Below are 25753 nucleotides of genomic sequence, written 5' to 3'. Positions count from 1 at the left end.
CCTAAAATGCTCCAATTTAAACTGTTTTTCTAATATATTTCAGGCCTTAAATTGTAAAATAGATGTAAATTAATGGAACTGACAAAAACAACATAAAATATATGTTGGGTTCACAAATGTAGTCATCACAGCAAGGAATTTTCCATCTTACCTCAACTTCTTTATGATTTGGGGTTGTAATAGCGTAACTATTTTGACATTGATATAATGAATCAAAGAATGGCGTTTTTTCATGTTTTTCATGTTTAATGCAATTAAGGCAACATACAACCACTACCACAAACAAACAAGAACAACACAAGTGGTTCTTGGAGATAAATGCTCTACTTAATATTTAAAGTCACAATGTGTAAAATGTGAAAACGTCTTTCTTTGGCGCCCTCTAGTGGAATGCTGTGACACAGCAACGGAAACCAAAACATCCTGCTGAGATGAAAGAGCTGAACCTGTTTTCCTGTAACCACAGTGGAATTTTAAATACAGTTATCACATAGATTTACACATAAAGTGAAATTAAAGTGAGGAAAGTTATTATTTTAAGAGTATGTTGCAAACTAGCTTAGTAAGTAAAGCAGAGGATATTGTCTTGATAGCAGTCATGACTACTCTCCAGTATCTTTTCCCTGAAAAAGAAAAAGGAAAATGTAAGTTAAGACCATAAACTCATATAAAACTAAACTTTATCAGTTTTAGGTTGGACCTATTTTTCCTACTTTAATTCTCAGTGTCTATATTCAACAAGATGTTGGAAACATTCCTCAGAGGTTTTGCTCCATATTGACATGACAGCATCACACAGTTGCTGCAGGTTTATTGGCTGCACATCCATGATGAGAATCTCCCGTTCCACCACATCCCAAAGCTGCTCTACTGGACTGAGATCTGGTGACTGTGGAGGCCATTAGAGTGTCAATAAATCAATTAAACTTTATTTATAAAGCACTTTTCACTCAGGAAACTCAGGAAACTAAAACACTGGGAATTTAAATAACAGATCTTTAGCTGAAAAACCTATAACTAAAAGTAAAACAGATAGAAAAAAAATAAAAGAAAAAATAATAGAAGATAGGTAAAATAAAACCCGGGTTGAATATTTAAACAAATTCCTTAATAATGTGAAAATTATGTGTTAAAAAAGTAATTACTAAATGAATTAGTAAAAACACAATCACAAAATAATAATAAAACCATATTTAAATAAAGAAATTTGGAGAAAAATAAATAAGTAAAACATCAATTATAAAGACTAAATATATTCAGTTAAAAGGTTTATTAAAACCATAAATCTTAAGTTTTCTTTTGAAGTTCTGTTTCCTCTAAAGCAGGTTTATATTTTGTTTCTTTATTAAAATTAATCTGACATTTTTTATGTGATTTACATGACAGAAAGTCAAAGCTGCTCACTGTGTCCACAGTGGAGTTCAGCCCTGATGCCTGATGCAATAACACACACAATGCAATGGCGCACACACAGGTTAGCACACGTCTACCAGCAAAACATCATAGTTTTTCTTAAAACTGCTCTGGTGTTGCGTTGTCCATCAAAGGAACGTGCAGCTGAACAAACGTATTTCACCTTAGAATGGATTCACTTTTCTTTCTCAGTCTTATAAAAGGCAGCACGTTTTCTGAGATCAGGACTTTGAGAATATTTAGGGCAACTACGCTGAATGAAAGGGTTTGTGTGGGGACATTTAAAAACTAACATATGTGTCTTTATCACTGCATTCCAGATATTTATAATAATTAGTCCACGATGAGATTTGGAAATACGACCTGACGTCATAGCTGAGTGTAGCTGTCACATAACAGTTAAATTATTTTATCTAAGTCATGTATTCATAAATTCTGCAACAGGTAGTTTACCCATTATAGCATTATAGTATGAATGTGTGTTCAGAGATGCTATTCTGCATATCTTGGTTGGAACCAGTGCTTATTTGGCTTCCTGTTTCCTTTCTATCATCTCCAACCGGTCTGTCCATTCTCCTTTGACCTCTGACATCAATAAGACATGTTGATCCAGAGAACTGCTGCCCACTGGATATTTTCTCTTCTTCAGACCATTCTCTGTAAACCCTAGAGATGGTTGTGTGTGAAAATCCCAGTAAATACTCAGACCAACAACCATGCCACGTTCAAAGTCACCTAAATCCTCTTTATTCCTCATTCTGATGCTCAGTTTAAACTTCAGCAAGTCTTCATCATGTCTACATGACTAGACGTATTAAATGCCACCATGTGATTGGCTGATGTGTTAAAAAGCAGTTGAATATGTGTACCTAATAATAAAGCAGCCAGTGAGTGTATACATGAGAGGTAATAACTGACTGACTCACCTTGCTTATGTCACGACTCTTGACTTTCATCTTATTGATCTGGGACTCGGCGATGTCGGCCCGCTCCTCAGCCTCCTCCAGCTCATGCTGCACCTTCCTCAGTTTAGTCAAATGCGTGTTGGCTTGTTCTTCCTGTCAGACGTTAAATAATTTATCAATAAAATGGTCACTTGAACTGATATTTGACAGAAAACAGATACAAACAACCACTTACAGCCTCTTCAGCCTGCCTCTTGTATGCTTTGACCTTCAGTTGGAGTTTGTCCACCAGGTCCTGCAGCCTCATCATGTTTTTCCTGTCCTCATCAGTCTGGTTTGTAGTTGCAGGAAACAATCATCTTTACATCTTTTAGTTATGAAACATTGTGTAGCTTTTAAACAAAAAGGAACATATTCTTTCCTACCTGATAGGTGAGCTCTTTGATCCTGCGCTCAAGTTTGCGTACACCTTTTACAGAATCGGACCCATGTCTTTGCTCCGCTTCGAGCTCGTTTTCAAGCTCCCGAACCTGCAAAAGAAGACGAGTAAGGTCAGTTGTTCCAGCCTCAACTTTATCAACAACTATTTTAAAATTTCACTCCATTTGTCCAAACATGATTTACCCTGGCTTCAAGCTTGTGGAGTTGCTTCTTCCCTCCTTTCATGGCCAGGTTCTCGGCCTCATCGAGACGTTGCTGCAGGTCTTTCACCGTCACCTCCAGGTTCTTCTTCATCCTCTCCAGGTGAGCGCTGGTGTCCTGCTCTTTTTTCAACTCCTCAGCCATCATGGCAGCCTGAAAAGATGCAGTAAAATGTCAGGTACCTTGCTGCTTTTCTCAGGACAGGACAAAAGATTGATCCACTTACATCAGTGATAGCCTTCTTGGCTTTCTCCTCAGCGTTCCTGGCTTCTTGGACGCTGTCGTCCATCTCACCCTGAATCTGAGACAGATCGGCCTCCAGCTTCTTCCGACTGTTGAGGAGGCTGGTGTTCTGTAAGCAATCAAATCAATCAGGATGCTGTCTGTGTGATGGAAAATGGGACATTAGCTTGAAACAGATTTCAAACTAGTCAGGTGAACGGACTTGGCGGCTGTAAAAGCTTATATTCTGAATAAAAAGTTAAAAATCTGAGTTGGAATTTAAGTAATAAATGGACATATACTGTATGTGTAAGTCACCTTTATTTTCAGTAGACATTTGGAGACCAAGCTGCTTGTTTAATTGCTTATATTCAAACATGTGAACTTTGCAGGATTCTTACAATGAGCAAGGTGGTAGCCAAACAAACCAAAATGGCGAAGAAAATGTGAGCTTGTTTTTTCAAAGTTTAGAAGGGTTTCCACACACAAGATACCTTAAAAAATTGGTGCATGTGATGACATGGATCCTTAAAGGCTACCCAGGCAATATTTATACTTTGGACAAATTTCTCTTGGAAATCACTTCAATTACCAAATATCTCAAACTATCTGCTGCTTCAGACGAGCAACCTCCCTGTTAAAATGTTATGGATCAGAACCTGCGAGTGAAGCAGCTGCACTCTCTCGCTGGCGTCCAGCAGCTCTTGCTCGGCCAGTCTGCGGCTCCTCTCCGTCTGCTCCAGCGCCGCTCGGATCTCCTCCATCTCAGCCTGCATCAGGTTATTCCTGCGCTCGGACACGGCAACTTGCTCTTTCATGTCATCGCTGCTTCTCAGAGCATCTTCAAGGTGAATCTGGACCTCCTACACAGTCAAAATAAGAAAAGATGCAACTCTTGATTTGATTCCATGAAGCCAACACGGCTCACTCGTTACACGTGCTGACTACATATCCCACCTTGAGCTGAACTTGGATGTTCCTCAGCTGTTTCTGAGCCTCAGCCGCCTGCCTGTTGGCATGGCTCAGTTGGATCTCCATCTCATTCAGATCTCCCTCCATCTTCTTCCTCACTCTGAGGGCATCGTTCCGGCTCCGGATCTCAGCGTCTAAATTACCCTGCATCGTGTCAATGACTCGTTGGCTGTTTCTCTTCAGCTGTTCGATCTCTTCGTCCTTCTCAGCGATCTTCTTGTCCACCTCAGACTTCACCTGGCTGAGCTCTAGCTGGACCCGCAAGATCTTGGATTCCTCGTGTTCAAGCGAAGCCTGAATACAGACGGGGGTTAAGCAGCCATACTTGCCTCAGATCTGAGAGATTTTAAGTTTGGTGATATTTTCTTACTTCTGCTTCTTCGAGACTCGTCTGAGCCTCTAACTTCTCCTGCTCGGCCTGTTTCTTTGATTTCTCAAGCTCGTGGATGGTTTTTCCCATCTCCCCCAGCTGCTCAGTGAGATCCATTATTTCCTCTGTCATAAAAAGAAAATATGCTGATCTGTTCTTTGCAAATAAAATAAAAAACACACTGACACGAGCATTGTTTTGGATTAATTCAAGGCTTTAACACACGTTGCAGGTTTTTATTCTCTCGTTTGAGGGTTTCCAGCTGATCCAGGCATTCCTCAAAGGCATTCTTCATCTTGAAGTTCTCTGTTCCCAAAGATCGCACCTCTTTTAGAGACGACTCCAGCTCTGCTTGACCCTCCTCATATTTCTGCTTCCACTCAGCCACGACCTGCAGGTAGAGACACAGTCAAATGCTCGGGACATGATTTGATTTCAGGTATGAAACCTCATATCCACAGAGCCTGAGGTTGCTTGGTTCAGCTTTATGACTGTGGAGCTGCTGTTTACTGAGTTTAGGGATGTTTTTAGGCTGATTGGAGACACATAGTCAAACATGAAAAAATCATAAAAAAAAACATGCCAGCAACTGGATATCAAAACATTGGCCATTTTGAATCAGACCATGCACCATGAAAAGCAAAAGAACATTATTGAGGGTAGTGAGGGAATAAAGAGAAAAAGTGACAAAGTAAGATATAAGAAAATAGTCCAACACTGGACTGATTTTTACCAGCTCGAAAGAGCTCAGAGAAGAGACAGGATGTAAGACGGTTGTTGAATTAGCCATCGTTAGGCGGCACTAAAGTGTAGAAATCTACCAAATATCAGTAGTGGTGCTTTAACATAATTATATCCCAACAAACAGATTGCGGTCCATGATGTAGCTTACAATGAGGACCTACATTTAATCAAAATGCTGCCATAAATTCATTAGTTTGTAAAGTTTAGCTATACTTTTAATTGACCTGGGTCCAGTTTTCTTTTAAGTTAGACTAGCCCAGAAAAAAAATGGTTTCTGATCAACTAACAACCACGAATAGGATATTATAAATGGACAGCATCTTAAGCTACTGATAAAAAATTTATGCAAAAATGGGTTTCATATGTTTTAACACACACATGAGGGAGTTTTTACCTTGATGTGGAATTAATGTGGAGCCTGCAGGACTGATACAAACTCTGAGGTATCAAACATGCTCCTTAAAAGACTAATCGCATGAATCATCAATTTCCACTATAGAATATTTCTGGTTTTTCCCTTCTGTATTGGAATGTTGAGTTTTGTTTATTGTTTTCATCCTTCAGGGGTTTTGTTTTCTGGTTCGAACCACCTTTTAGCCACATTTAATAACTGGGGATGTTCACTCTAAACCAGTTCATGAAAGTGTTTTTTCTATTTAGGAGCAAATGTTTGCTTCATAACTGCATGGAAATAACCTCTAACAGAAACAGTAAATTAACCATTTTCTTTAGTTTTAGCTTTTCAGTAATTCTTATCAGTTTCATTGTATTTTTTTAACCTTGTCAAAATTCCTCTGCCTCTTGTCCAGCGCAGCTGCAGCTGCATTAGACCTCTCCACATCCATCATTAGGTCCTCCACCTCTCCCTGCAGCCGCTGCTTAGTCTTTTCAAGAGAGGAACACTTAGAGTTAACGGCCTCTACAGCTTCTTCTGCATCCTGCAGACGGAGAGCCAACTTCTTCCTGTAGGAGAACATTTATCTTACTGTAAGATCCCACAAGAATCCCATCTGTCTCCAACTGATATAGAGCCTGTTCTTACTTGGCCTCCTCGAGCTCCTCAGTGCGCTGGATGGCATCCGTCTCGTATTTGGTTCTCCACTGAGCCACCTCGCTGTTGGCCTTAGACAAGCAGCGATGCAGCTCAGCTTTGGCCTCCTGCTCCTCCTCGTACTGCTCCCTCAGCAGCTCACAGTCGTGACGGGATGACTGCAAACTGTGTGCCAGGGCGTTTTTAGCCTAAATGGTGTGAAAAAAAACTGCTTTAGCACTTAAACTTTCTAACACGATCTTATGCCTCATCAGACTTTACCTTTACTTCCTCTTCATGAAGTCGCTTCAGCTCTTCGATCTGCTGAATAAAGGCTTGTTTTCCTCGAGTCAGCTGTGACATTAAAGACTCCTTTTCTTCAAGTTGGCGAGCCATCTCCACTGGGTAAGTATTTGGAGGGTTTATCATGTGGTCATGATGGGATAAAACATTACAGTTCTGATCAAATGGTTTTGGCAGTGACTTCAGTTTGGTGTTTCAGCAGTTTTAAAGAATATTTCTCCATGTTTCTGTTACATGTTGAAAAACACTAATGAGCATTTCCTATACTTGCAAGACATTTACTGGCAAAATAAACAAATAAATAATCATCACCTTCACCTTTAGAACTGTTACCCCTCATCTCCAACTGGGGCCATGCTGGGGCCATGCTGGGGCCCAACTTTTCCAGTACAAAGTGATCTGGGGCCTATCTTAACACTGCTGTGGTTTAATTGATCTCACTCTTGGTTTCATTTGTATTCAATAAATAAAGTAAATCCAGTTGTTATTTAACAGCTGAAACCTTGTGAAATATCACACGATGAAAAAAAAAAAAGACATGATCATATATATATATATATATATATATATATATATATATATATATATATATATATATATATATATATGATCCGGGGCAACATGGCTCAGTGGGTAGAGCGATTATCATGTAGTCCAAGGGTTGCCTGTTTGATCCCGGCCCATCGAGCTCATGTCGAGGTGTTCCTGAGAAAGACAACAAACTCCTAATTGCTCCTGATGGGTCATGGTTGAGCGCCTTGCATGGCAGATTCTTCCATCTGTGTGTGAATGTATGTGTGAATGTGATGTACATGTGAAGTGCTTTGGATAAAAGCGCTATGTAAGTACAGACCATTCACCATTTACCATATAAGATCATTGCAAATACATTTATATATCACCTCCTGAAACTACACAAGACACCCAATACGATAATAATTAATTTAACAAAATCAGGTGCCTACAAAATAAAACTTAAAAGCTCCAGTCAGGCTTATAAACAGAAAATCTTATAATATGCCACCATTTTTGTCTTCGCTCTTTCGTTTGAAATACTTCTTCATAAGTTTCGCTACAGGCTAGCAGCTAGCTGATTCTTCTTCTGCTTATTGAAGTTTGTTGAACAACTAACTGTCACATTACTGCCACCAAGTGGTGGGAAGCTGCATTGCAACTGAGCTTCTCATGATAACGGAAAAATATATCTTGTGTTGATATAACTACCGACGATTTCTGCCTCTTTATTTTGATGCCTATTAACTACATTTATTGGATGAAGCATGAACCTGCAGTGTGAACACCTGCTGGTGAATTTGGCTTGCAAGTACAACGCCTCCCCCCCAGCAGATGGTGCCCTAGGAGACCACCTATGCTGCATATAGGAAAGACCGGCACTGAACTGTACTCACCGTTTTCTGTTGTTAGACGAGCTTTCTGGCTTGAAAGGTCATTTATAAATCTCAGATGTTCCTCCTCTTTAGTTTTTACTTCACTCAGCTGATCTTCAAGTGAGCGGCACATTTTCTCTAAGTTCATCTTCACATTTGGAAAACAAAAAGAGCAGTTGCTTATCTGTTCAAACAGAGAAGTAATGTTTGAAGTTTCCAACCAACCTTTGCTTTAGCCATGGTTTCCATGTTGCTTGACACGTCATCCAGCTCCAGCCTCAGCTCGCTCTTCTCCTTCTCCAGTTTCTGCCTGACTCTCTGGATGTTATCCAGCTGGTCTCCCATCTCCGCTACGCTGTCGGCGTGTTTCTTGCGCAGAGCAGATGATGTAGCTTCGTGCTGCAGTGAAAATTCCTCCAACTCCCTGCGCAGTTTGAGGAACTCGGCTTCACGCTTCTTGTTCATCTCCACCTGAGCGGCGGTAGCTCCTCCAGCCTCCTCCAGCCTCTCTGTCATCTCCTCCAGTTCTCTGGACAGATCGGACCTTTGCTTCTCCACTTTGGCCCGAGCCGAGCGCTCGGCCTCGATTTCCTCCTCCAGCTCCTCAATTCGTGCCTGTATCGTGAATTTGTTTTAGTGGTTTTTGATACTCTGGGCTGCTGTCACAGCAGAGTTCACCATGTGGCTTTGCATTGGGGTGGTTTCGTACTGCTTACTGACAAGATTTTAACTCTGCCCTGCAACTTTTGGATTATTTTCTCCATTTAGTTCAAACCAAAGAGATAAAAGTTCACATAAAAAAGGCAGGCAAAGTTCCTGCACATAATATTTTACCAGTTACTTCTTAGTTGATACTTCAGATGTGGGAGAAACAGGGAGATAAAGACAAATTTGTGGCTTGGAGCCTCTGAAAACTCGTTTCTGGTCAGTTAACTCGCTCAGCAATACAGAAACTAAAACCCTTAAGACATATAAACTGGCTGCATTTCTCTCTCACTACTGGGCAGGTTTTCAGTTTTATAATATCTACCTCACCTGGAGCTCTTTGATTTTCTTCTGTAGCTGAGCGCTGAGAGCCTGCTCGTCTTCTATCTTCGTCTGAAGTTGTGACAACTCAAAGTCTTTCCTGTTAAGTGAAGCAAAAACTGTATTTTAATTGGACCAGCTGTTAGAAACATCACAGAGTGGCAGTTGATGGTTGTCTTTGCTGCTGGTTTTACAGCAAACAGAATAAAAATGTATTTTCTTGCTTTAACTGGCATAAATATCATTTATATCACTGTTTATAATTTTTAGTAAATTGTATTAGTGATGTGACTTATGTTGGAAATGGATTTTCATAATAATCTCAGGTGGGACGCAAACGTATGTTCCCTATTCCATATTGACCTTTTTTGTTTTGTTTACTCGATCTCTCAAAAGCATGAGGCAGAGAAGTTTTGTGATGTTGGAAGCCAATACACCAGTATTGTACATCTGGTGACCGTTTTGTACCCTAATGTTAAAGTAGAAAATGCCTGCTGTCACAGCCCAGGGAAGCTAATACTTTATCACACACACATATGTCAGAGGTAATGTGGGGTTCAGTGTCTTGCCCAAGAAAACTTCAACATATGGGGAAACCTGAATGGTTTACATCAACCTTCTGATTGGCAGACAACCACACGTCCTCCTGAGCTACAGCCAGGATGACGATAAAAATGAGAATAATGTAAAACAAATTCAACATTTTTACCATGTGTTAAATCATAGTAAAAAAATCAAAATGCACAATTATAAAGTTACATATAAAGTTTTTTTCTTTTCCTAAACACTGCACAAATGCATAGAGCAGGGGTGTCCAGCTCCGATCCTTGAGGGCCACAATCCTGCAGGTTTTCGAAACCTGTGCTCCAAAGGTTGCTCCAAAGATCGGTGCTCCAAAACCACCTGACTCAAATAATGAGTAATGAATAATGATTGTGCAAAAGCTAATAGGCTGTTGGATCTATTTAATTTGAGTCATGTGTTGAAACAGGAAAGACTGAAAACCTACAGGACAGCGGCCCTCAAGGACGGACTTTGGTCACCCCTGGCATAGAGATTTATTGAAATCTAGCTTGAATGTATAAAGGAACTGTATAGTCTTAATTTATGACTAAATCTTGTTCTTTTTATTTCTAACACAAACTATCTTTTGATATTGTACCCTAACATTTAGAAGAAACAATACAAATATGTACAAATTACTACTTAAGACATAAATGTACCTGTCAGGTCCTCAGATAGGTTGTGTACAAGGTAGATTGTACCTTGGGGGACAGAAATGTACTCCTACTGTACCTTTTTATCTGGAAGTGAAAGATGACTTCATTTGATTGAACTTAAGTGGATCCCCATAAAAAATGGTAGTAGGCTCTGGCAAAGGTAACCTATTAACTGTTACTGCCTCTGCCAAGACTTTCATAAAATCCACTCTGTCATCTTGAACTGCAGTTCTTGGGGCCACATATGGTGGTAGTCATTTCTGAAAGTGCTTGCTTGACTGGCCACAGTTGGTCTGGATGAGGCTCATTTCCATCATAAATCTGAAGACTCACAACACCCTTTTCTCCTAGCATTTTCCCGTTGTTTTCTAAAGAGAGCAGCCTCTTATTGCTCTCTTTCTAGCCTCTGTTCTGTTTCTTCTTTTTTTTCTTGAAGACGCCGAGGTGCAGCTGCTGCTTCTTGTTCTCAGTTTCAAGCCTCTGCAGCTTTTTTTGGTGACGCTCTACTTCAGCCATGATTTTCAACACTGTCTGTGTTGTTGCAAAACTCTACACCAGCTTCTTTTCTAGCTACTGAGGACATGTTAGAGTGAGTGGCACTAGCCTGGTAACAGTTTGAGACTGAATATGAAACACTGATGATGAAACTGATGATGCAAAAACAGAGCTGTCAATTGGCCAAATCAGCATCTCTTATTCTGTGCTGTCTGTCAGTGATTGATGTACAATCGTCCCTCTTGTATCACATTTTATGAGGTGGGATGAGTCTTTAGGTTTGCATCACAGACAACGTGCAACTGTTTCAAGACAAAACTCCTTAAAGCATTTTCATCGTATCTTAAACGCACCCTGGGAGCATTCTCTGTACCACTACATGAAAATAGCAGCACTCACACAAATAGTTTCTCTCTGATGCTCATATCAGTGTTTCCACATTGCAGCAGATGTAATTTTCAAAGCAGTTAACTTTACCAAATGCCTTACAAGATGGATGATAATTATACAAAATTCCAGGGGAATTGCAGGTCTTTGCCAAGAACAGGAGAAAACTGTGGATCCAGGCCAGTAAAAGAACTGACTGCAGTCCCAAGAGTCCCTGTAGTGGTTGCTTTATGTTTCAAAACACAAAACACTGATCCCAGAAGATTTACCTCTTAAAACGACACAGAGAGCATCAACATATTAATCCAAGGACTCGCCTGCATGCACATTTCCTTTGATAAAAACACTAAACATTCTCAGTGATGCATGTCAGTTCATCTAATTACTTAGTAATATGACAACAATTTAGTCTTTGGCTGGAACTGATTATATATATCAATAAGTCCGTCATGGACTCTAAAGGAATCTGGACGTAACCCTTTAATGCTGTATGTACTATATCTGATACAGTTTGCAAGACCTTTTGCAGCACTTTGTGGTAAAAATTTTGCTCAAAACCCTGTTGTACACAATTTGATACTTGTCTTCTACCCCCTGGTGGATACAATAATAATACAATAATCCTCTACAATAATTTTGACATATCACACTGTTAAAAATGGTAAACATAAAATATATATATACATATATATATATATATATATTGTATATATTACCCAAATTTCCCTGAGGACTCTCCAAAGGGATTAATAAAGTATTTCTATTCTATATATATTCATTTTGTTAAAAGGCCAAAAAGAAAAAGACTTCTGATAAAAAACAAAAAAGACTTTTCTCCCCATGTCTTCTATAGGTTGGGCTTTAAAGGGTTAAAAAGGCTGACAAATATGCAATATCCTGACACTATTCCAACAGGAAATGGTTTGAGGTATGTTGTACAGTAGGTGATATTTCTGTGGTCAACATTGTTACATAACGAGCCCAGTTAAACGTTATTACAATGCTGATGATGAAGGCAAATAAGGAGAGCAGAAATACGACTTCGAAAAATAAGATCAGTCAGAAATAATTTCCACTTACATGAATACTTCAAACCATAAAATAGTATATTATGAATTGAATATTTCATTACTGAGTCAGTGAAAAAGGCAAAATGAAAATGTGTCTGTTTTTTATAAGTTGATTACAATCTTATGACTGCCCTCTGGTTGCATGTGCATCAACTACATCACCTAGTTTGGGTTAGAAATAAGAAGTAAGTGATCGGGGAATTACTTCTGATGGTCAAATGAAATGAGAGTAACAAGCTGTAAATGCTAATACAAAGCTATTTGTTTTATGTTTATGTGTCCAATGGATAAAGACAGACATAATCATATATTTAGAGTTGTGCTTCAGCAAGTGGAGTAAGAAGGAAAGATTTCAGACTTTATCCCGAATCTGCAGCTGCAGGTTCGCCAGTGATGAGCCGGTGTTTGTTACTGACAGGACAGCAGTGAAATACGAAGCTGACTAGTAATGTGTAACCAACTGCCTCACATAGTAACTATCATAAAAACTTTTTAAAAAAGGAATGAAGTCTACGGAGGACCAAAAATGCCATAAATCAGCCAACTGATAAATCTATATGTTTTGTAAATCTTCAGTATAAATATTCATTTATTTATTCTTTGTTAACCTTTACTGATATCTTTGAATATTTATTCATAAAGGTATAAATCTATTTTCATTATTATTTTACATCATTACCATATAGCCAATAAATACAGACAATTTATTTTATAAATAAATAAATAATTTACTTTATCTATTTATGACAAGATGTATGTCATGCCTGCTCCACCTGCACCAGTACGCTCCTCTTCACCAGCCTACTGATCACCGGTCCTACAACTACATTACCCAGGATTCCTCTGTTCCCATCTCATCAGACTTCACCTGTCTCTTCTCCTCATCAGCCTGACAAGTTAAACCTGTTCTCCCCCCTACTTAAGCCTCTAGTAAACCTCAGTATTGTCTTGTCTTTAATCAGAGCTGTATTAAGCCTTTTCACATTTAGCCTGCGTTTGCATCCACCTTTCAGCCAATCCAACCTTACAATGTATTTGTTGCTTTTTTCCATTTATGAATATATTGGTTCATTTTCAATATTATGGTAACCTTATTATCGTGCAGCAAATATTTAAAAAAAATAAGTCAATGTAAAAATAAATAAAGAAAATAAATGAGGAAATAAATATATAGGTAAAAATATAAATGCAGAACTGCATAAATTTGCAAATAAATGAATTAATTACAAATACATAAAAATTTGTAGAAATAAATAGATACATAAATAGACTATACAAATGAATACATTTAGGAAAAGTAAACTGATGTATTGTAGAAATAAATAAGCACTTAAATTCATGCATAAAAACAAATAAAGACTTATTAACTTCAATGTCTAATTATGTCAATTTCCAAAATCAGTTAATCTCTCCATTAACTGATTGATTGATTAATTTAGCTATCTTTTTATTTAGGATCATAATATTTTCCAACCACCATAATGTTCGTGTCTGCAGGCAGTTCAACTATACTTGGAGTGTAACAACATCCTTATTTTACACTTCATCAGCTCTGTTAAGCACTTGCAATCTGCTTGAAAAAGTGCTTTATCAATAAAGACTGTAGTGAATGTAGTGAAGCATTCTTTGTTTAGACATCTGGACATAGACCTTCACTGACTGATTGATTGATTGAGTGATTGAGATTTTCTTGGCTTCACTAGGTTTTTCAGAGAGACAAAGTTTTCTGTTTCCATTCTACAACAACTAATTTTATAATGTCATAAAATAAAAGGAGTCTTTGTAGCAGCTTGCTCAGGACCATTTCAGTGTATTTACTGAGAATGCTGTAATACAGCTGTAATATAGCTAATTTAGCATAAAGATTTTAACTATTGCTGGCTTTGTAGCTGTTGTCTCAGTGTCTACTCCCACCTAAGGCAGCAGTTGATCCATCAGATTACTGGAATAAATAACCTAAATCAAATCACAAGTTACCTTCAGATTTACAACAGTTTGCTTATCAGTTACAGATGCTTATGACTGGTCTGATCAATAACTTGCTACAGAAAGTAGCTGCCGGCTTCTAAGTAGTCTGAATTTTGTAGTCTGAAAAGTTTTTACCTTTTTTATCTTTTGGTTTTGTGCTCAGCTGTTTTATGCAGATGGTTCCTAATCATCTGTTTGGTACAGTGGCCAGGAAGTGCAAAACAATACTTCATCCAGTGAAACACTTTTACAAGTTCCAATCTGGTAACAGCCGTTTAGTCTAATTTACCTCTTACCTCTTCTGTGTTTTCTCTGTTTTACCTCTGTCTTCCAAAGTTTGATTACTTGCAAAACAGGTTGGTGATTTACTCAAAAGTATATAAGTATTTTCCCACCCCTGAGTGCATTGTTTGTACATTTATGGCTGCTTTAAACTCTCTAAATTGTTCTTTGACCACCAAAGACAAAAACATTCTCTCCTTACTTCTTCAGCTTTTCATCCAGCTGTTGTTTTTCATTCTCCAGATCCATTATGGACTCCTGAGCAAGTTTGAGATCGCCCTCCAGCTTCCTCTTGGCTCTTTCCAGATCCATGCGGACCTTCTTCTCTTGTTCAAACGAACCTTCCAGCTAAAAGTGAAAGTCATCATGTACATTATAAAAATACCAATGTATAACACTACCTTTTTAGTCTATACTAGATTCTGAGCAACTCACATCATCAACTTGCTGTTCTAGTTTGTTTTTGGCTTTTGTCAAAGTGTTCATTTTGTCCTCCTCCGACTGAAGGTCATCCAGTGTTTGCTGATGTGCTTCCTGCAGAGCCTTCTTTTCCTTAGATAGTTTGGCAATGTTTTCATCTTGGCTCATGATTTCTTCAGTCAAGTTTTTCACCTAAAATGATTGTTCACAAAGACAATATAATGGTACTCCCCTCACAAAGTTGATCCATGTTTTGGTGGCTCACCTTGTTTTCTACAGCATGCTTCTCCTTTTCCACTTTTGCTAATGTGAGCTCCAAGTCGTCAATGTCTCTCTTCAGCTCGGAGCACTCATCTTCCAGCTTCCTCTTCTTAGCCGTCAGTTCGGCATTCACCTCCTCCTCATCTTCCAGTCTCTCTGTCACCTCCTTCAGCTTGGCCTCCAGCTGGATCTTACTTTTAATAAGCCCTTCACATCTTTCCTCTGCATCCACAAGATGGTCAGCTTCCTGAAAGCAAAATTATGCCCAACAATTGGAGCAAAGCAGCTATAACACTACTGTTTGTTAAAACTCTTTTTAGTTTAACTTACTGCCTGGACTTGAAGCAGGAGATCGTTCTTCTCTTGAACTATGGAGACCATCTTCTCCTCCAGCTCCTTCCGCCGGTTTTCTGACTTTGCTAGATCCTCCTTGAGTTTGGTGAAATCTACTTTCATTTGGGCCATTTCCTTCTCAGCCTCTGCACTCTTTAGAAGAGGTTTCAGTTTGAAATACAGCTTCATCCATGGCCAGTGTTTTACATTCATGAAAGAACGGAAGTTATACTGGATGGTGTAGATGGCCTCCCTGTTGGAGTAAAACATTTGTTGTAGGGACACTTCTACCACTGAAGATATTCAAACCGTGTTAACAATTCTGGATATTTGGAGGGTTAATGAGGTTAACATACCACAAAAATATGCTTTTTGCTTAAAAAAATCTCTAACTTAATAACCATATATGTTTATTCAAATAACAGCATTAGCAGCTAATACTTTACCTGCTACTCTATTCAGTTGGTTGCAGCAGAAGCCACTAAAATTGAGTACAACTGCTTGTAAGCGAAACCTGTCAAGCTAGATGTTTCCTCATTTCCACACTAAGCTAATCGACATGGGAGCTAGCTAACAGAGCCCTGCTTTATGCTAAGCTAAAGGACATGGCTGCTAGCCAGAGGCCATGTAGCTTAGTAAGTGAGCAGCAGAGTTGATATCCTGCTTTGTGCTTAGCTAAGCTAACTGGTTGCTACCTATAGCGTTGCAGTTCCTTTTTTGACTCCAGAGTAATTTCAGGGTAAAAAGTGGAAATACTGTGAAGGATAAATTATGAGAAAGCTATATAATTACAAGTATGTCTCCTTTTGGAAATAGCCCTGACCCATTGAGACATGGAAGGTGTGCTGCAATATTCAAGCAGTAGCAGATTTTAGGTTTGTTAGTCCATAACATAACACAAATTAACTCAGACAAGATGATGATCGACTGAATAGCGTTGTGGATCATTTAGAGGTCAAGTCAACACCTCAAACTCACTGTTGTGCTCCTCAAAATGTATGAATGTTTATTTGCAGTGAAAAGTTCACTGCCATTAGAGAATATAATTTTTATGAAGGCGTTTAGCAACAAAGTAACTTGTCTTGGTTGGTTGTATGAGTCAAAGAATGGCCCATCATGATGCCCATGAATCCATTGTAGGCTTAGTGGATATGGGTCATTATCAGTACCCTGACAGGTCTGCAGCTCTACAGCTTGTCAGTGGTCATAATATCTGATCTATGCAAATATAAATTAGGATGTAACAGTAAATAAACATGGTAGTCCCCACAAGTAGTTAAAAATAAGCACTTAATTTACTTAATCTTATTTAGGCTATGTTTTATAAACCAATTAATTTAAATATTTCTGTCTACATGCTGTAAGCTAATAATGCTAACCTTCTGCAAGTTTAACCCCACTACATCATAATGATATATGCACAGTATTTTTAAGAGTTTGTTTGTGCTTCAGACATTTTTTTATCCCTCATGCCTAAAAGCAGTAAAGGTGTTTACTTTCTGGCCATCATCTTCTGATACTCCAGCCGGATGAGATAACCACGACACAGAGCCTGAGTGGACATCACAACCTGGGCTAAACGCTCGTCCCTCATCTCCTCCAAAGCACCAAGCAGACCGGCTTTAAAAAACACCTGAAATGACACACAATTACCTTTGTTTTTCATTTGTTTACTGCTGTTAACTCTTAATTAATATGAATTCCAACCAGTCAAATACAAACCTTAGTGTGTCCGAACTTGTACTGGGTGTGATCCACGTCGATTGAGCCCAGCAGCTTCTCTGCAGCTTTTTTATTATCCATGAACTGCCCCTCAGGAACAGCGCTCGCATTAAGAATCCTGTATCTGAAAGAGAAATTTTAGAATTAAAAATGAGAGTGAACATTACAAAATATAGAAAAGGTAAAGCTTAAAAATCTAAATATAAAGATTTAGATCTGATCTGCCTTTGTTTGAAGTCCCCATAGATAATTCTGCTCGGAAATCCTTTCCTGCAGATCCGAATGCCTTCCAGCACACCGTTACAGCGCAACTGGTGAATAACCAATTGGTTTTCCATGACACCTGTAATTGGGTAATAATTATTTCCAGGCTTGCTGATGTGGTATGTTGTAAGTGTGTTAAAAAATGACGATATTTGGGAGAATGACCTGGTGTTTTGGTCTCATTTGGTATCAAGCATCGCACAAAGTGAGGATGGGTGGTTCTTAGATTAGTCATGAGCTTCCCAAGATTCTCCTGTTAGAAGATTTCAAGCATAAAAATGGCAGGATTTCTTAGTATAATTTTAGCTTTTCAAATTCCTGATTTTTGGGAATGTAGATGTCTCACCCTGAATAGAGCTGACACCGTTTGGAAAGATGCTCCCTTCTTCTTTGACCCTTTTTTGCTTCCACCCCCAGCAGCCTCTGCATTGATTAGAAATTTCTTGTCTCAACCTCAACACCTGAGCATAGAAGCTTATGGAAACTTTTGGATGGCTACTATTGAGCTCAGTCAAATAAAAATATAAGAATATCTATTTACCTTCTGCTGCAGAGAAGCTTGCATACAACATGGCCAGTGTTTTGTTTGGTGACTTCTGGTAAAGCTGCACCACTGACTCGTTCAGCGGGTCCTTGTTCTTCTCCAGCCAGCCAGTGATGTTGTAGTCCACGGTGCCGGCATAGTGCACCAAAGTGAAGTGAGCTTCTGGCTTCCCTTTCACTACTTTGGGCTTCAAGAAGCAGTTGTTCTTTCCAAGATGCTGGTCATAGAGTTTGTTCTTAAAAGATGTGTCTGATGATTTTGGGAACATGCACTCCTCTTCCAGGATGGAGAAGATGCCCATTGGCTGGGAAGCAAACCCCTCTTATTAGTAACAGTGAGACAACGGCAACATTATGAAGGCTAATATGTTATATTCAACAGTACCTTTTCAATGAGCTCAATGCAGGCGGCCAGATCCATACCAAAGTCAATAAATTCCCAATCAATGCCTTCCTTTTTATACTCCTCTTGCTCCAGGACGAACATGTGATGGTTGAAAAACTGTTGCAGCTTCTCGTTGGTGAAGTTAATGCAGAGTTGCTCCATGCTGTTGTACTAAACAAAATCAATACAGATGAAACATTCAAATAACAACACATTCTTCAGAGATAATTCTTACATATTGAGATTAAAGACCTACATCAAAAATCTCAAAGCCTGCGATGTCAAGAACTCCAATGAAATGTTGTCTGGACTGTTTGGTGTCGAGCTGCTGGTTGATTCGTACAACCATCCACAGAAACATCTTCTCGTAGACAGATTTGGCGAGAGCACCAATGGAGTTGTACACCTAGAAAGAAAATACAGGCAGCCATGGAAAGATTACTCATCAGGCTCATGTTCCTAAAGAGACATGATAACCAGGGTCCAGAGCTGCTGTTTATATTGAAAACATGGAAACTCTATTGGGTAAAAACGTATTTGTGTTACCATGTTTTGTGTTTTTACCAGCCGTGATGTAGGCATGACATAAATTACCAATGCAAAAATTGATTGGTTGTCTCACCTGCTGGACATTTTGTCCCTTGGTGACATACTCATTTCCAACCTTAACTCGAGGATAACACAAGTTTTTCAGCAGATCAGCAGAGTTCAGGCCCATCAGATACGCAGCTTTATCAGCTTCTGCAATCAAACAAAAATCCATCTTTTTTCTAATGTGCTTGTTATTCTGTCTTTTTAGGAATCAAAGTTGTGATGAATGTGCTCACCCTCAGTGCCATCGGGCTCGGCCTGCTCCTCCCGCTGTTTCTGCTTGAACTTCATGTTCCCGTAATGCATCACAGCTCCTGTCAGCTTGTAGGCTGATGCTTTTTCTTCAGCTGAGAAGCCCAGAATATCAAAAGCTTCCTGAGTTTTAAAAAGACACAAAATCATGTATTAAAAAAATAAATAAATAAATAAATTCAATGCAACAAATGCACTAATTTTATGGAATCAGCTCACATCTGTGGCCATTAACTCCTCTGCATCGTTGATGCTTTTGACGCTGATTTCACCCTGACTTATGAAGGCAAAATCAAAGGGGTTGGTGGTGATGAGAAGCAAATCTAAAGGACGTAAATGAAAAATTTGCATTAATGCATTACATTAAGGCATCTTGAAGTAAAGATAAAAAAACAAAAAAGTAAGGAAATTTGCGTTTGGTTGACTATTCCTCCCCTTCACCAATCTTACCTCCTCCTAACTTACTTTCAAAATTTGGGAGTAAAGAGTTTTTTAATAGTTAATTAAGAATGTGATGCCATCCCACAACAAAATGTGGCCAGGCTGGTAACCAACATGAGGATGAGGTGCCAAGTTGTTGTGGCTGTGTATGGATCCTCCACACAAAGAGGTCCCTGACTGGAAAATGGCTAGTATGTGTTGTTTTTCCTTATTACTGTGGAAGAATTCAATTATTTAATCCAATGGCTCCCAACCTATTTTCCTTGGGGATCACCATCATGCCAATACTAAAATGCTGTGACCCCCCGCCCCACTCCATGCTGAAACCATGCTTGGTTTTATGCTTTCAAAAGTAAGATTCTTGCCATAAATACTGTATTCTGTTCTTCCAAAAGCCAAAGTTAAATTAACAACATATAGCCTTACTTTTCTTAAAACAGGAACAATGTGTGGACATTAATTACAATGGCTTTGAATGCTCAAAGCCTTGGGAACCCCCTTGTGCTCTGAAGGACGCCAGGCGGGAACCACTGAGCAAATCAACCAAGAAACTCAGAACAAGAGTGGATACCAACAGGAAAATATTACAGGGGATTTTGTTATACTTTTGGGGGGCACCACACACATGTTTAGCTATGCTGCTTATTCCACAGAAGCACTGTCCTTACAATACCTCCTTGTAAGGGCCCATTTATACTTTATGCCAAAGGTGTCCAAAATTGCTCCCAAAGGGCCGCTGCCGGTTTTCAGTGTTATACCTGCTTCAACACACCTGACTCAAATTAAATAGATCCAACAGCCCTGTTCTGCACAATGATTAATTAATTTGAGTCGTGTGTTGGAGCAGGGATACATTGAAAGCCTGCAGGATTGTGGCCCTCGAGGACCATATACAGAGCTACTCGTCCGTCTCCTACGCCCTTTACATGCTTGATTTGGTCTGTTTCTATAACTCTTGCAGATGGGTATTGCAACACAGCAAACAGAGTAATACCACGGAAACTGTGGGGGCAGTGTTGAGCAGTATAGCTGACATGTGACCCAAGAAAGCAACAAAGATAAAGAAGAAGCCACAACGTACTTAATGGCGGCACAGATGACTACCATCTACTTCGCTGCCTCTTTTTATACCTCTTTCTGAGAATGAACATTATTACAATCTTGTCCACCGTCACCATGTTCACTATTGTCCAAAACTGACGTTGAAACTCAGAGGTGAAGTTTACCTTCGCACTGCCCTCTGGTGGATGCATTGGCTAACAACCATGACAACATAAGGAACGTATAACAGCGTGAGTACAGTTACTTTGAAACAGACACAGCTATTTATGTACATAATAGGAGCATAAATGGATGTTTAATACACCAACTGATATTAAATAGGAGACATATTCAACCAAAAATCCTTTTTTCACTAAATTTAGTTAAAAAACTAACTATACGACCAAATAAACAAGCAAATAAATGAATAAATAAACAAATAAAGTTAAAGAAAATTAAGCTTTTACCAATAAGTTCAGGCTTCTTGTTGCAAGTAAGCTGATAAAAAATGTGATAACTTCTCTCAGCTGCCAGCTGAAATGTTACTCTTGATTTCTCCAGCAGATCTGGAATCAGAAAAACAGTTAACTTAATAACTCAAATTTATTTTATTTCATTTTAAATACAGCATGAATTAATATGATATTTATTAGTATAAACTCACACGTTTCAATGTCGGCAGAGGCCAGTTTACCAGTGGTGCCGAAGTGTATTCGGATGAATTTACCCTGCAGACAGAAAAAGCTCTGGGGGTGTGATTCCAAATCAAATCAAATCAAATCAAATCAAATCAAATCAAATCAAATCAAATCAAATCAAATCAAATTTGTTCAGGCTCACTCACAAAGCGGGATGAGTTGTCGTTCCTTACAGTCTTGGCATTCCCAAAAGCTTCCAGAAGCGGGTTGGCCTGGATGATTTGGTCCTCCAGAGTCCCCTGATGAGGAGCGAATGTGTAAATGTGGTACCCACTAGTCTCCTAAAACAAACAGGACTGACTGTCTGTGAGATCACCTTCATGTTGTTGTTTGTCTCCTTTTTCTTGTCTGTTGCCACTGCGATTGTCGCAAAGTACTGAATGACACGCTTGGTGTTGACAGTCTTCCCAGCACCGGATTCTCCACTGTGGAAAACGATCCACATTCAGACTTTATCATCAGTCTAATGTCCTCACTGACACATAAAAGTTCAGTCAAACTTACGTAATGAGAATGGACTGATTCTCGCGATCTGAGGACACAAAAAAGGAGGTGAAATGTTGGTTCTTATGTCTGGAATTGCTCTGGTTTTTCTGCTACAGTACCAGTGAGCATGGACTGATAGGCGTTGTCAGAGAGAGCGAAGATGTGAGGGGGGACCTCCATCCTCTTCTTCCCTCTGTAGGCCTGGACCACCTCTGGGTTGTAGACCGGGAGCCACTTGTAAGGGTTTACAGTCACACAGAAGAGCCCGGAGTAGGTCTGCATGGGAAATACAACAATATAAACAGTTTAAATATTTTTCCAAAAAAAAAAAAAAAAAACTCAGCAGCTAACTTAAGGAAGATATAATGTTTATCAAATCTCTCCTTTATCAGCTTGAGACATTCAAACTCAAAACTGCTGCACTGTTACTAATCTGAGTTTTCAGATTTAGAATAAGCCCGTCACTTTGCTTCTCTTTGTTATTGTCTTGTGTCCATGCTGACATTTTAAGCCTTTTTCTTTTCATTCTTTTCCTTTTTAAGTGATTTTGTATATGTTTGTGGTAGTTTTTCATTTTGTTGTTTGTTTGTTTTGTTTTTGTCTCTTTTAGTTATTTTGCTTTTTTTTGTGCTTACATCTCTGTGGATACATCTCTTGTCAGGTTTGTATGTTGCACCTCTGTCAAGTTATTTTGTGTCCCATTACTGTCATTTTTCTCATTGTTGTTGTTGTTTATTGCCTCTTTGCAGCTTCTTTTTTAGTACTTCTTTGCAGTTTTGTCAAGCTTTTTATTCCTTTTGGCATCTTTTGGAAAAAATACTAGTAATTTTTTAAATCAAATCAAATCAAACTTAATTTATAAAGCCCTTTTCATGCCAAAGGCAATACAAAGTGCTTTACATGACTAAGAAATTTAAGCACAAATCATGCATGCTAAAAACAAAACAAGCCTTTACACAGCCAAACAGAATTACATAAAAATTAAAAACACTCATTAAGATCTTTCACACAGTCGTGCACACACAACAGGCAAGCCCCCCCCCGTTCTGAACAACATGACTCTTTAACTTCTGTCTCCAAGCTGATAGCATGTATCAAATAATAAAAGTAATAAATAAATTTAGCCATTTTCCTTCCCTGTGAGGATGTTTCTTTTATCCCATGAGAAGCTTTGTGCTTTGTTGTAGTTATCTTGTGGCTTTTGCTGTTGTTTTTCATATGGTAATTTGTTGTTCTATCTGACTTTTTGAAGTCACTGTTCTAAATCTAAATCTTGCTGTACTTCTGTACTGTATAGCTGTGTTTCATAAAGGTCTCTTGCATAATAATTTTTCCTTTGGTCTCATCTGCACTTTTGCCAATATGCATGTTCTGGTATGTGCTGATGTTTTTCTTTACAGATTGACCAGATCCTCGATAACCCAACACAGCCTTTTCTTCTTAAAAATTATGAGAAGTTACAAGCAGAATGGCAGTTGAGCACTGAGAACAGTGAGGTACTCAAAGTCCTTTAAGAACTATAATTAATGTTGCACCATGATCAACTCCCAGCACATTTATATGTTTTTATTTTCAACAATCAAAGATTATTTTATTCTACTCTACCTTTTTGTTTTTAGCCATATTTATTATTCTATATTGTTGTGTGTATTTGTGTTGTGTTCTTTCTGTAACACCATACATTGTTAGATGTGCAATAACCACATGAATTTCACCACATGGGTTAATAAAGTTTAACTTGACCTATTAAAATTTTAGGGGCATTGTGTTCTTGGTTTAAGACCTGTTCCCTGTAGGTTATTCAGTTCTCCTTCAACTACTGAATTAAAAAAGAATAAAACACTACATTGCTTTTTCATAATAAAGCTAAAATAAAAAGGCAAGGAGTTAGTTGAGCCCACAAAGAGCACCTTAACATGCATTATATTTGACTTACATAGATCATCCATGCTGCATATCGCTCCTTCAGGTTGAACAGCACTGCAGGCTCATGCAGGTGCGTCATCATCACCATGTCTTCAATCTTATCGAACTTAGGAGGGTTCATGGGAAACACTTGCTCCTCCTTCAAAGTTAAAACCTGAGACATTTCAGACATAAACATCTGTATTTATAGAGTGAAAATGAATTATTTAGAGCAGTTTGGCTAAAAGGTTGCAAGATACTCACAACAATCACATGTTCACAAAATAATTCAGATTTTTTAAATATTTCTGTGGTTTAAACAGAAGCAGAATCTTAAGCTCAGGGACGATGAAATGTCTCAGATATCTAATATAAAAGAAAGACCATTTTTATTGTCTATCTCAGACTCTAGTTTATCATCTGAGCTGTATATCAGTGTAACACTTCAGTCCACCCACTCTGTCATCTGTGGTCTTGACAGTGACCTTGTCGCCCACCCTGTCCTGGATCTCAGCCTTGACATACAGCTCTTTATCATCACTGACAAAGCACGCCGTCTTGCCGTCAAAAGGGCGGTTCTGAGCCTCGACTCGTTCCCTCTCAGACTTACGGAGGAACTGGGCCGCCTGCCCAAAAACTGCCATTTCCCCATCAGCACTCATTTTCTCCCTCGAAAAGAGACAGAGGTCCATCAGCATCACACTAGTTGTTCTGAAGCTGTTGAAAAGACACAAAGAGCAACATTATACTCACCCACTTTACTGCACCAGAACAGAAACAGGAGTTTTATCTTTTTTTTTTTTTAAGAGAAGAAACACAAAGTGCCAAAACTTTTCCAAAAATTGTGCACTGTAGCTGTTCCACCCTGCAGGAGCATCGTCCTGCAACAACAAACCAGTTACCCCTTTATATATCAGTCCATTGTCCTTGGTGCGAAGCATTCCTCCTTTACATGGCCATGCACCGGTAGAGTTACAGGAACCTGCTGCTTGACACCAACAAGGATTAAGCACAAGATGCAGCAGAGTTATATTTAGATTTTGACATCATAAAATGTCACATTTTAAAAATACAAAGAGCAACGTTTAAAAAATTATGTTAGATAAATGAACAATGAAAACAATGATTTACAAAAAACAAAGTAAAATGGAGAATAGCTATGATGGCAATATATGAAAATATAAACCAGGGGCAGAGCTAGAGGGGTGGCTGGGGTGGCACTGGCCACATCTGACATGTGATTGGACACCCCAGATGCCACCCAAGGTTATTAGGACTGGAGGAGGAGGACTATCCAGACACACATGGATAATCAGTTTGAAGTTAATATTTAAGTGGTTTTTTGGTTAATCATCCTTTAAAAATATTAACACCTGGCTGCACATTTCTGGAAGAGATTTCTGTCTTTGTGCAAGTACAACTACTGAAGCTATACTTGATGTTAGCAGGAAGCTACGTAACAGTGCTAATATAGTTATAAGGTAGCATTAGATTAGTTTTAGGATAATGTAGGGAAACTATGTCATATTTAGTTTTTATTGATTGTGATTAGGAACTACACATCAACTCAGTTAATCTAGATTTTCACATTGGAACTAAAAATAATTACAAAGATGCTCAAAGTGTACCTTAGCATCCACATTACTTAGTTCTGACTAAGCTAGCGCCACATGATCCAGTTAAGTTTAAAGGGAAGCTAGCAAGGTTGTTAGTCGATTTCAAAATTAGCTGCAGCATGAAAATATGAATAAATGTATCCTGTAACAGTCTGATTTTATAGACGAAGATATAGAACAAAGAGAAATTGAGATATTTCAGACTTTTTGTAAAGAGGAAGGATACAGATCAGGTGAAAACAGACCCCAGCCTCAGTATCAGCAGCCTGGCAGCTCCCAACATTGAGCAAGCTACACAAGGATCCAGTCCACCACCATCAAACAGTAAATCAGAGCTGGTAGGGGGAGAAGCCACTAC

The 25753-nt window shown here is 38.8% G+C and overlaps 1 protein-coding gene across 1 annotated transcript; it reads right to left on the bottom strand.

The window, feature by feature from the left end:
* Positions 1 to 276: 276 nt before the first annotated feature.
* On the bottom strand, positions 277 to 24441 carry LOC121648315 (myosin-4-like). The gene is made up of 39 exons (XM_041998333.1): positions 24238 to 24441; positions 23811 to 23954; positions 21994 to 22150; positions 21893 to 21920; positions 21705 to 21813; positions 21535 to 21627; positions 21355 to 21418; positions 21158 to 21256; positions 19428 to 19531; positions 19193 to 19331; positions 18988 to 19106; positions 18622 to 18771; positions 18366 to 18536; positions 17979 to 18285; positions 17784 to 17860; positions 17603 to 17690; positions 17399 to 17516; positions 17174 to 17297; positions 16948 to 17084; positions 15449 to 15704; positions 15123 to 15365; positions 14873 to 15049; positions 14640 to 14785; positions 9025 to 9115; positions 8215 to 8604; positions 8011 to 8137; positions 6581 to 6699; positions 6311 to 6507; positions 6048 to 6231; positions 4750 to 4915; positions 4525 to 4649; positions 4140 to 4448; positions 3842 to 4045; positions 3187 to 3312; positions 2943 to 3113; positions 2744 to 2848; positions 2554 to 2649; positions 2340 to 2471; positions 277 to 623 (listed from the first exon to the last, which is right to left on the bottom strand). The coding sequence occupies exons 1-39, from the start codon at positions 24439 to 24441 to the stop codon at positions 603 to 605; spliced, it is 5817 nt and encodes a 1938-aa protein (XP_041854267.1). The 3' UTR covers positions 277 to 602.
* Between the last annotated feature and the right edge of the window lie 1312 nt (positions 24442 to 25753).

This window comes from Melanotaenia boesemani, chromosome 2 (assembly GCF_017639745.1).
Source record: "Melanotaenia boesemani isolate fMelBoe1 chromosome 2, fMelBoe1.pri, whole genome shotgun sequence".
Lineage (NCBI taxonomy): Eukaryota > Metazoa > Chordata > Actinopteri > Atheriniformes > Melanotaeniidae > Melanotaenia > Melanotaenia boesemani.
Note: the sequence above shows the minus strand (reverse complement) of the source record. Positions and strands in the feature narration are given on the sequence as shown.

Coding starts and splice junctions, on each gene's coding strand:
- LOC121648315 (XM_041998333.1), bottom strand. CDS start 24,441: ATGAGTGCTGATGGGGAAATGGCAGTTTTTGGGCAGGCGGCCCAGTTC. Junction 21,257..21,354: donor CTCTGCCGACATTGAAACGT/GTGAGTTTATAC, acceptor TTCTGATTCCAG/ATCTGCTGGAGAAATCAAGA. Junction 19,532..21,157: donor CAAGAAGCCTGAACTTATTG/GTAAAAGCTTAA, acceptor TACGTCCTTTAG/ATTTGCTTCTCATCACCACC.